This window comes from Galeopterus variegatus, unplaced genomic scaffold, assembly GCF_000696425.1.
Source record: "Galeopterus variegatus unplaced genomic scaffold, G_variegatus-3.0.2 Scaffold990, whole genome shotgun sequence".
In the NCBI taxonomy this organism is placed as follows: domain Eukaryota; kingdom Metazoa; phylum Chordata; class Mammalia; order Dermoptera; family Cynocephalidae; genus Galeopterus; species Galeopterus variegatus.
Window position 1 is genome coordinate 241,790 of NW_007727101.1, and position 11,847 is coordinate 253,636.

General features: G+C 41.0%; 1 protein-coding gene across 4 annotated transcripts in view; it reads left to right on the forward strand.

Moving 5' to 3' along the window:
- AGBL2 (ATP/GTP binding protein-like 2) overlaps positions 1-11,847 on the forward strand; it is a 50,184-nt gene that overhangs the window by 18,085 nt on the left and 20,252 nt on the right. For all 4 annotated transcript variants that reach the window (XM_008574043.1, XM_008574042.1, XM_008574044.1 and 1 more), the window contains 5 exons: positions 899-1,052; positions 2,539-3,321; positions 4,914-5,070; positions 8,995-9,121; positions 10,085-10,185. In XM_008574043.1, the coding sequence (XP_008572265.1) occupies positions 899-1,052; positions 2,539-3,321; positions 4,914-5,070; positions 8,995-9,121; positions 10,085-10,185 (1,322 nt within the window). The remainder of the gene's footprint in view (positions 1-898; positions 1,053-2,538; positions 3,322-4,913; positions 5,071-8,994; positions 9,122-10,084; positions 10,186-11,847) is intronic.

Consider the following 11,847-nt stretch of genomic DNA (forward strand, 5'->3'; position numbering starts at 1 on the left):
GCGTTGCGCCCGCACCTCGCTCAGCCAGTGAGCGGCCGGTCTGTATGTGGGATCCAAACCCTCGGCGGGAGCGCCGTCGCGCTCCCAAGCGGCGCACTGTAGCAGTGCGCCACCGGGCCGGCCCTAAGTATGATATTTTGATTCCCTTCTTAAGCAAATTCACCCATGCCAATTCTTATCAAACTTATATTTTTGTTTTATTTAAATCTGGGAGGACATATCAAAAAATTATATAGAGTGTAATTTATTTTTTATTTTTTGTTTTCCCCTTTATCTTTTTTTAATTAATGAATAGGTACTGTTTATATTTCTTTTAATAGTTGCATTCTTAGAGCAAGAATGCAAATGTTTTCAGATCCTCCATAAAAGTAGTTGAAATAGGGCCAGCCCGTGGCTCACTTGGGAGAATGTGGTGCCGATAACACCAAGGCCACGGGTTCAGATCCCTATATAGGGATGGCTGGTTAGCTCACTTGGGAGAGCATGGTGCTGGAGAGCGTGGTGCTGACAACACCAAGTCAAGGGTTAAGATCCACTTACCAGTCATCTTTTTTAAAAAAAAGTAGTTGAAATAGCATTGTGTCTTACTCCACTCAATTTCAAACATTTAGAATATCATTTTCTTCCAACATCCTTTTAAATGAGGGTTTAGATAAATACAAGCAGTATCTGAGATGCCAAGGTTAGCTATGAAGCAAAAGGATGTGCTCTAAACCACGTAAAGGATTTCAAAGATATACATTGTTGAAAATCATTCTCAGCAAGGACAATTGAAAATTTTAATGTTCGTGGTTGTTAACCTAAAATAGTGCTGACCACAAGAGGGGCTCAGTAAATATTTGCTGAATGAGTGTATTCTGAGTGGAACCTGGCTTAAATATGTCTGTTTTATCTGCAGTTCCCACAGAAGGTGCCTATTTTACCATTTCCAGAGTAGGAGGCAAACGAGGAGTTATCAAGGAACTTGCTGTCACGTTGCAAGGACCAGAAGATAATGCTCTACTGTTTGAATCAAGGTTTGAGAGTGGAAATCTGCAAAAAGCTGTCAGAGTGTGAGTAACATGAGAAATTTCCCAAAGGAATGATGATCGCAGTGACTGAGAAGTGTCTTCAGGAATGATATTAGGAATCAGGAGTGTTTGCAAAAGAGAGAGAGGTGATGGGAAATGGTTATGAGGATGAAGAAGAATGGGGTAATTATGACTCATTTTTTTCCTGCAATAAAACATTATCTAAATTGTTTCTTCTGCTTCTAAAAGAACTGAGTGCTCACTAAAAATTTGTATTAGTAAAAATACATAACATAAAAAGCCCAATAATTATACCTCCCAGATGCAGCAGCTATTAACAGTTTGGTGTATCTGCCTTAATTTGTTTCTCTGTGTGTGTAACATACACAAATTATATATTTTTAAAAATAAAAATTGACGGGCTGGTCCCGTGGCTCACTCGGGAGAGTGCAGTGCTGATAGTGCTGAGGCTGCGGGTTCGGATCCTATATAGGGATGGCCGGTGCGCTCACTGGCTGAGCGTGGTGCTGACAACACTAAGTCAAGGGTTAAGATCCCCTTACCGGTCATCTTTATTAAAAAAAAAAAAAAAAGGAAATTTTTGTTCAGTGACTAACAGAATTAATACCCTTATGCATTATATTTTTAAGTATTGTGGTTTTAGGGGATGAAGTCTAGGAATAAAATTGCTGAGTCAAAATGTTTGAACACTTTAAGTATTGCTAGTTATTGCCAAATTGCCCTCCAACGGGATTTCAGTTCCAATCAGCAGTGTATGAATTTCCCAGTTCTGTAATGCTGATCAGATAGAGGGGGAAATGATACCTTATTTTAATTTGCATTTCTTTAATTACACATATAGGTGAACATCTTTTCGTGTTTTTTGGGGGGTGGGCTGGGGGTACAGCTGGTCTGTGCAGGGATCCAAACCCTTGACCTTGGTGTTATAACACTGCGCTCTAACCAACATATGTTTTTTTGCTGTTTGCGCTCTAACCAACATATGTTTTTTGCTATTTCGTTCTCTGCGAGTTAGTTCTGCTTATTTTAAACAAAATGCGTGCATTCCGTAGGTACTCCTCATCTCCAAACAATGAATCACCAGAGATAAAAACAACACTGAGGCTTAAGGGTCTCGTTCACACGGTTTTCTCTAGGATGGTCATGCTAATAGCCAACAGAGGGCTCTGGCTTTGCTACTTTTTAGTATGTTTCAGAGAAATGTACTGCATTGGTTAGAAACTGCTACTGAGCACTCTAGAAAGATACCAAGAAGTGCATAGAATTTCTTGCAGTGGTGAGTTTTGAGACTCACTCTTCCTCACCCTAAACAAATTTCCTTCCCCAAGGCCCTGCTCATCTAACATGTGAATTGGAGAACTAGGTAAATTCGAAAATAAATGTTTGATGTTGCAAGCTTTTACGTTGTAATAGATCTGTTTTTCCAGGGGAAAACAATATTTTCCCAGATTTGGTTTTTGAGGGGGGTGTGAGGTTACAGAGTTGTTTTTCTGTTTTTTCATTACAGAGACACCTATGATTATGAACTTACCTTGCGAACTGACCTCTACACAAACAAACACACTCAGTGGTTTTATTTTCGTGTTCAAAACACCAGAAAAGATGCCACCTATCGCTTCACCATTGTCAACTTGCTAAAACCCAAGAGCCTTTATACTATAGGGATGAAGCCACTCATGTACTCTCAATTGGACGCTAGCACCCACAACATTGGCTGGAGGAGAGAAGGAAATGAAATCAAGTACTTTAAGAACAACACAGATAACGGGCATCAGCCTTTCTACTGTCTCACATGGACCATTCAGTTTCCACATGACCAGGACACTTGCTTCTTTGCACATTTCTACCCATATACTTACACTGATTTGCAGTGCTACCTCCTGTCAGTGGCAAAAAACCCCACCCAGTCTAGGTTCTGTAAGCTCCGAACTTTATGCAGAAGCCTAGCAGGAAATACTGTCTACCTGCTCACCATCACCAACCCATCCCAGACCCCTCAAGAGGCAGCTGCCAAGAAAGCCGTGGTCTTGAGTGCCAGAGTACACCCCGGAGAAAGTAATAGCTCCTGGATTATGAAAGGCTTTCTGGACTTCATCCTTAGTGACTCCCCAGATGCCCAGCTCCTCAGAGATATCTTTGTTTTCAAGGTGATTCCCATGTTAAATCCAGATGGCGTGATTGTGGGGAATTATCGGTGTTCATTGTCAGGAAGGGACTTGAACAGGCATTATAAAACCATTCTGAAGGAGTCTTTCCCTTGCATTTGGTACACCAGGAACATGATCAAAAGGTGAGACCTTTTATCTGTTGATCTTTCTGGGAATGCTATTAGCACTAGCACCACATACCTGATGGGGCATGAGGTCTCTTCTGCTGTTATAGGAATCTGGTATAGCTGTGGAGGCAGTCTTCACTATTCTTTTTGCAGTCAGGTGGGTTTGTTAATTTTCAGACTTTTAAATCATGTCTTATCTTTGGGTTGAAACTGAACATGCAATGTTTCAGCTAGAGTTATTTCACTTATAAGTGAAACAATTGAATGGAAAAGGTCTGAGGTCAGGGGAGTTCATAGGTATGCATGATGAGACTAGTGTGATGATAATAATAGTAGCTAACAATTAGGCAGCACTTATGTATGAAGTGATAGGCACTATTTTCAGTGCTTTACACATATGACCCATTTAATCTTCACATTAACCCTATGAGATAAGCACAATCTATATCCATTGTTGTATCTGATGAGGAAACTGAGAACCAGAAAGGTTAAGTAATTTGCCCAAGATCATACAGCTGTTGAGTGACAGAATAGATGTTTTAACATAGGCTCTCTGGCTCCGGAGTCTGAGTTCCTTATTATGATCTTCTATTGCGTCTCATGAAGAAAAAATAATCAGCATTTTTCAAGCCTGCGTAAAGGCAGTTAAAAGCTATAATGTAATAGCACCCACCTTAAGGAGCTTTCATTCCACTGGAAATAAAAATACAGAGTATAAAAATTTGTGAATGCAAACCTTATAACCATACCTGTGTGTACAGTTGGGAGTAGTGTTGGGCTGGTAAGCAGAGTGCCTAAGAGCATGTGTTTGGGAGTCAGACAGGCCTGGATTTGAAACCTGGTTCTACTACTGGCTGGTTCTATGAATTTGGCCAAGTGATCTAACCTCCTGAGCTTCAGCTTTTTCATCTGTAGACTGGGCTAATAATACCTGCCTTGGGTGGTTACTGTGAGGATTAAATGAGATCATTCATGTGATCTATTTAGCATAGCACCCAGCACATTATAAATGTGTAGCATTATTGTTATTATCCTCCTCATCCTACCATCATCATCATGGAGAAAGTGAACATGTTTGGAAGGTTGGAATAGGTGTCCTGTGTAATCAGGAGAAAAAGAAGAATTGATTCTTGTGGGAACTGGCCCTGGAAAGTCAGGAACCAGGGCTTTCTTTGTTTTTATGTTTTTGTTTTTGTTTTTGGCAGGAGGCTGGTATGGGGATCCAGTTCTTTGGTTCTTTTTCTTTCCGGCACCTGCAGCCTCTCTGCTTCCCTCCCTCTTTTCACAAGTCTGCAGCAGAGTGGGATTTATTTCTATAGGTTTTCTCCTCTTCCTCATCTGCTTACACATGTCTTACCCACAGCCACTTTCCACATCAGAACTTTTCCATTTCAAGTCCCTCTGGCAGGAGCAAAGGATGCTGGTAACATGGGTAACACGGTTTCAGCAATGCCTGAGGATGGGGATGGGAGGGTCCATTGAAGGCTATTTGAGTTGAGATTTTTTTAGGAGGGGAAGCCATACTTAAGGAAGAGACTCTAAATGATCCTTGATGATTTGCATGCATTTGGATGTCCACTGAGTCCTTTGTTTGTCCCCATCAATAGACTTCTTGAAGAAAGAGAGGTTCTCTTGTATTGTGATTTCCACGGCCACAGCCGTAAGAATAATATCTTCGTGTATGGCTGTAATAACAACGATCGAAAGTACTGGCTTCGTGAGCGAGTCTTTCCTTTAATGTTAAGCAAAAATGCACCAGATAAGGTAAGTACATAAGGTAGTTTTCTGTCCATTGACTGAGAGACAAGGGTACCTGCTGCTTCCTGTTATGTAGTGTTTTATATGGCACTTTGTATCTCTTTTTATTTATTATCAAGAATTTAGAAAGGTGTGGGTTTAAGAATTGCTCTGTGTCCATCAACCAGTGAGCAGATAAATAAAATGTGGTATATCCACAGAAGGGAATGTTAACCAGCCAAAAAAAGATTTAAGTACTGATACACTAGGACGCAGATGAACCTTGAGGACATTATTCAAAGTGAAAGAAGTCAGACACAAAAAGTCACATATTGTATGATTCCATTATACGAAATGTTCAGAATAGGCAAATCTATAGAGACAGAAAGCAGTTTACTGATTGCCTGGGGCTAGCTCAGGGAGGGTGGAATGGGGAGTGACTGCAAATGAGTACTGTGCTTCTTTCTGGGGTGATGAAAATTTCTTTTTCTTTTTTTTTTTTAAAAAAGATGACGAGTAAGGGGATCTTAACCCTTGATTTGGTGTTGTCAGCACCACGCTCTCCCCAATGAGCTTAACCAATCATCCCTATATAGGGATCCGAACCCGTGGCCTTGGTGTTATCAGCACCGCACTCTCCCAAGTGAGTCACGGGCTTGCCCTTCATTGTGGTTTTGATTTGCATGATTAGTGATGTTGAGCATTTTTTCACATACCTGTTGGCCATTTGTATGTCTTTTGAGAAATGTCTATTCAGATCATTTGCCTATTTTTTAATCTGTTTGGTTTTTTTGCTATTGAGTTGTTTGAGTTCCTTGTATATTCTGGATATTAATCCCTTGTCAGAGGAATAGTTTACAAATATTTTCTCCCATTCTGCAGGTTGCCTCTTCATTCTGTTGATTGTTTCCTTTACTATGCAGAAGCTTTTTAGTCTGATGTAGACCAATTTGTCTATTTTTGCTTTTGTTACCTGTGGTTTAGTAGTCTTCTTCATATAATTTGTGCCCAGACCAATATCTTGAAGTGTTTCCCCAATTTTTCTTCTGGTAGTTTTATAGTTTCTAACATTTAAGACTTTAATACATTTTGAGTTGTTTTTTTATAGGGTGAGAGATAGGGGTCTAGTTCCACTCTTCTGCATATGGATAACCAGTTTTCCCAGCACCATTTATTGAAGAAACTGTCTGTTTTAGTCTGTTTTGGGTTGCTATAACAGAATACCTACTCCTCCCCCAGGGAGAGCATTAATCCATTCAGAGGGATCTGCCCCCATGACTCAAACAGCTCTCAACACCGCCATATTGGGGATCAGATTTCCACGTGAGTTTTGGCAGGGACAACACATCCAAACTCTACCACTGTCCTTTCTCCAATGTATGTTTTTGACACCTTTGTCAAAAATCAATTGGCTGTAAATATACATGGATTTATTTCTGGATTCTCTATTCTGTTCCATTGGTACAAATGTCTGTTTTTATGCTAGTACCATGCTGTTTTGGTTACTATAGCTTTGTAGTATATTTTGAAGTCAAGGTAGTGTGATGCCTCCAACTTTGTTCCTTTTGTTCAAGATTGCTTTGGCTATTTGGGGTCTTTTGTGGTTCCATGTGAATTTTAGGATTGTTTTTACTATTTCTGTGAAGAATGTTATTGATACTTTGATAGGGATAGCATTGAATCTGTCTATTGCTTTGGGTAGTATGGTCATTTTAACAATATTAATTCTTCCAATCCATGAACATGGGATATCTTTCCATTTTTGTATGTCCTCTTTAATTCTTTGATCAGTGTTTTACAGTTTTCGTTATAGAGATCTTTTACTTCCTTGGTTAAATTCGTTCCTAGGTATTTTATTTTATTTTGTAGCTATTGTAAATGAGATTCCTTTCTTTTTTTTTTTCCTTTTTGTCTTTTTTCGTGTCCGGCAACGGATCGCAACCCTCAGTGTCGCGCCCACACCGGACCGGGACCGGCAACGGGATCACAACCCTCGGTGCTGCGCCCGCACCTCGCTCAGCCAGTGAGCGGGAACCGGTCTGTATGTGGGATCCGAACCCTCGGCGGGAGTGCCGCCGCACTCCCAAACGGCACACTGTAGCAGTGCGCCACCGGGCCGGCCCGAGATTCCTTTCTTGATTTCTTTTTCAGCTGGTTTATTGTTGGTGTATAGAAATGCTAATGGTTTTTGTATGTTGATTTTGTATCCTGTAACCTTACTGAATTTATCATTTCTAAGTGTTTTTTGGTGAAGTCATTAGGTTTTTCTGTATATAAGATCATGTTATCTGTAGTTGAAACTCTTAGTGGGTAGAGTTATCTATCTCTTTTAATCCTGTGGTTAGCAGTGGAAGAAGAGATTGAAGGACGAGCAAAATGCCAATGTCATATGAGTCTCCACAGAAAAGGTCATGTAATACAAAATCACAAATAACTAAGATTTTAAAGAGCTAATAAAAACAACTTAAAAGTTTTTAATAGTTGGCTAACAGCTCTGCGACACTTGGGCATATACAGATAATCTGTATTGGTTTAGAAGGTGGTTTTTCATATCATAAATATATCTACAAAATGTAGGTGTCATGAGAAAGAAGAAAGTAGGTTGGATTTAGAAAGATATTTAAATGATAGTGCAAACTTTCTACCATTAAGATGTATGAGACAAATATCTTTTATCTGCTACACTTATCTGTTAAAAAAAAAAAGGAAGCTTTTCTTCCTCCCTCCTTCTTTTCTTTCTTCAGATGAAAACATATTCAGAACACAGTGTCTAAAACAATTAAAAGCAGAACTGCACTAATTGAAGCGGTGAGGTCCCCCCTCTGCCTCATTTAGTCCTTGAGGCAGGAATGCCCTGAGGCTCCTCACTAGAACCCCAGGATTCCAGAGCACAATTTAAAAATCACTGGATAGTGAGATACCTTCCAAATGTAAAACCTTTTCAGCAGGATAGGATAGGTAGAAATAGGTGCCAAGCGTACAGTCATGCTTCGCTCAATGATTCTGAGAAATGCATCCTTAGGCAATTTTGTCATTGTGTAAAAGTGTATTATGAAAGGGAACAGCAGTGAATTTTCCTGTTATCTACACTGGCCATTAGTTGCACTCCTCTTCAATATATTTTGCTGGTTTGTTTATACCAGCATCACCACAAACAAATGAGTAATGCATTGAGCTACAATGCTAATATGCAATAGGAATTTTTTTAGCTCCATTATAATCTTACAGGACCACCATTGTAAATGCGGTCCATCATTTACCAAAATGTTATTATGCAGTGTGTGACTATGTGTTACAAACTCCAGGTGAGGAAAAAGGACTGGGGTGGTCATAAAAGGCAATGCTGGATATTGAACTCCAGGTGATAAGATTAGCGTAAGGAAGAGAGAGAGTTCCGTGCAGAGATTATGGGGCAGGGAATACACGAATCATATATAGAGGGTAAACCCAACTAGATCCAAGGATTCAGGTTGGGGAGTGGCAGAAAATAAGTCTTAGAAAGGCTGGCTAGTACCTTGAATGACAAAGTAAGCCAGCATTGCCAAACAGATGTTCTAGAACGCTAGTCCTGCAAAATGCTCCTTGGGGGAGTGATGAGAGGGGAAGAAGGAAGGGTTCATGGGCAAATAAATTTGGGAAACAAAATACAAATATACTCCCTTCCTTTTGGAGGATCAGAGTCCACAATAGCATAGTAAATGCTCTGAGAGGTCCTGCAGAGGAAGCCAGTTTAATTTTGTTAACTCTTCACCTCCTTGACTAACATGACCACAGAATTTGCTTTTTCTCGTCCAATACATAGTAACATCCTCAGAATTAGTATTTTATGGAACATACTTTAGGAAATAGTATATAGACCCCGAGGGAACCATTCTTGTACCCCATTAATGAATCTTAGACATTGTACATCTGCTGGATTATGATTAACAGAGAATTTGGATTTCTCTTTAGTTCTCTTTTCATAGTTGTAATTTTAAGGTTCAAAAGTGCAAAGAAGGAACAGGGCGAGTTGTGATGTGGCGGATGGGAATACTGAACAGCTACACCATGGAGTCTACCTTCGGTGGATCCACCCTCGGTAAGCTCTCCTTTGTATATCATAGGCCAGCATGGCAAGAGGTAGCCAGGCAAAGTATGTGGGGAGGTATCTGCTTTTGAAAGTTGGGAAGATAACCGATCTAGAGAATTTCCTTGTCTGACCTTATGCTAAATTTGAGTACCCAAAATATGAATGTGAAATATAATATTTCACGGGACAGTATAGCATAGTGGTTGCCAAGGATCTGGAATCAGGAAGATATGGGCCAGGGCCGGCCCAGTGGCGCACTACTACAGTGCGCCGCTTGGGAGCACAGTAGCGCTCCCGCCGAGGGTTCGGATCCCACATACAGACCAGTTCCCGCTCACTGGCTGAGCGAGGTGCGGGTGCAGCGCTGAGGGTTGCGATCCCGTTGCTGGTCCCGGTCCAGTACGGGCGCGACACTGAGGGTTGCGATCTGTTGCCGGACACAAAAAAAGACAAAAAAAAAGGAAAAAAAAAAAAAGGAAGATATGGGCTTGATTTTCAGCTCCATCTACAAGCTGTGTGATCCTGGGTAAATTACTTAACCTTTTTGAACCTCTTTTTCCTTTAACTGGCAATAATAATAGTACCTGCATTATAGGTACTACTTAATGAGATAGTTCATATTCTGCCATAGTGTCTACCACAAAGTAAAACCTCAGTAACTGTAGCCATCATGATCCTAATTTTTTCCTTGTCAAAGATTCTTCTGAACCAAACTATAACTGGGAGAGCTACCCTGTCCAGAAGCATAATATTGTAGAATCAGAGGTGTTGGGGGCTGGCCGGTTAACTAGGTTGGTTAGAGTACAGCCTTGTAACACCAGGGTCAAGCGTTTGGATTCCCATATTGGCCAGCTGCCAAAAAAGAAAAAAAAAATTAGAATCAGAGGTGATATTTTTAAAAAGATATTCATAAATTAGATTTGCATTCAGTCATTACGATTAAATAATAAATGTTTATGGATTTTTTTCCAGGCAGTAAAAGAGACACTCACTTTACCATTGAGGATCTGAAGTCCCTAGGTTATCATGTCTGTGACACCCTTCTGGATTTCTGTGATCCTGACCAATCCAAGGTAAATAGGGGTTTCAAGAAATGTGGTGATGCTACCGGTATTAGTTTCATATGGGTCCAAAGTCAGCCCAGTGGGATTACAGGTGATCTTGATTTTCTTCTCAATAATTTTCCAATAATAATCAAAGCAAATAAAAAATCCCCTAGCCCACACGCTGTCAGCAAATGGTGAGCCCTCATAATTCACCTAGAAGATGGAGGCCATCCTTCAGCACCCTCTGCCTCATTTCTAGGCTTACCCATGGCAGCACCAATTCTTAACTTCCTTTTCTCCTAGTTCAGAAAATCAGGTGTCCTTTCTCTTCTCCAATACTAACCCTGACCTGTGTGTACTTGTCAATTTCCCTACAGCCTCACTGAGGTCTTGCCTCATTAATTACCTCTTCTCTTCTCTGTGTCTTTAGTTTGTTCCTCTTCTTAATTCCTCCCCTAAACTGCAAGTGTTCTCAAGCTTCCTCTATCCTAAAACACAAAGGTTTCCTTTGGCCTCGTTTCTTAAGCAGGTTATTTCTATTCCTTTCATCGCTCAGCTTCTTAAAAGGGAGTCTGTGCTCATGGTCTCTAACTCATCTCTCATATCCTTACTAAAATGCTGGCCCTGGAAACACTTGGTAGGCACCACCCTGGATTCAATTGTTTAATAAAAAATATTTCAAGGAAAATTTGGCCACAACATAGCCTCTTAAATCATTTTTGCTATAGGTCAAAATCCGAACAATCCTATTCTAACTTTTCCTTACTCGATACTCAAAAAAATAAAATAAATCAGGCCATTGCTGTAGGGAGAGTGAAGGAAAACGGTCAGGGCCTGTCAGATGTTCAGAATCTTGTCGAGCATTTGATGTAAATAGGCATGTGTGCCCAGGTGTTCCTTGGTTATGGTCTAATGTTAGTGTGCATGTGCACCCAGGTGTGTCCTGGGTTATGACTTAAGTATAAAGGATGAGTGGTTATAATCTACAGGGCCCCCCTGCCCCTGGGATGTCCCCGGGGGGCCACGGGGAGGCTGCCACTGCTGCCGGAGGCTGTTGCTGCCAGTGCCCCCGAGATGCCCCAAGAGGCCACCGCCCCACTGCTTCTGCTGCTGCTACTGCTGCTGAGGACTGAGGTCGTGTCATCTGCCAGTGGCTCCCAGGATCTTTCCCAGTTACCTAACGTGGACCTGTGTGTGAGGGGTCTGGTGACCCAGTCTGTACAATGGGTTTGAAAGGTCTGAGCCCTAGCTCTGACAGTATAAATGGAAATTTAGTGTGACTAAAATAATGAAATGTTTTGGCTTTAGTTATGAAATGCCTAGCCATACAATTAGTGTAGCTATTGCCTCTACCTGACAACTGGCTAGTCATGTAGCTATTGCTGTAGCTTTACAATCGCATTGTTTAAGAAATTGGCTATAGCCAGAGAAAGTGACTAAAGCAAGTGCTCACTGATATTCTGCCCTAAACAATTTGTTTCTACAGCTCACGTAATTTATCTGTTAACACGTCCTTAGTAGCAGGCAGGGGCTGCAGCTTACTGTCTTTGTGTTCCCAGCAATAAATAAAGTGCCTTTCAGCATATACTTAGTAAATATTTGATGAATAGGGCCGGCCCGGTGGCGCACTGCTACAGTGTGCCACTTGGGAGTGCGGTGGCGCTCCTGCCGAGGGTTCGGATCCCACGT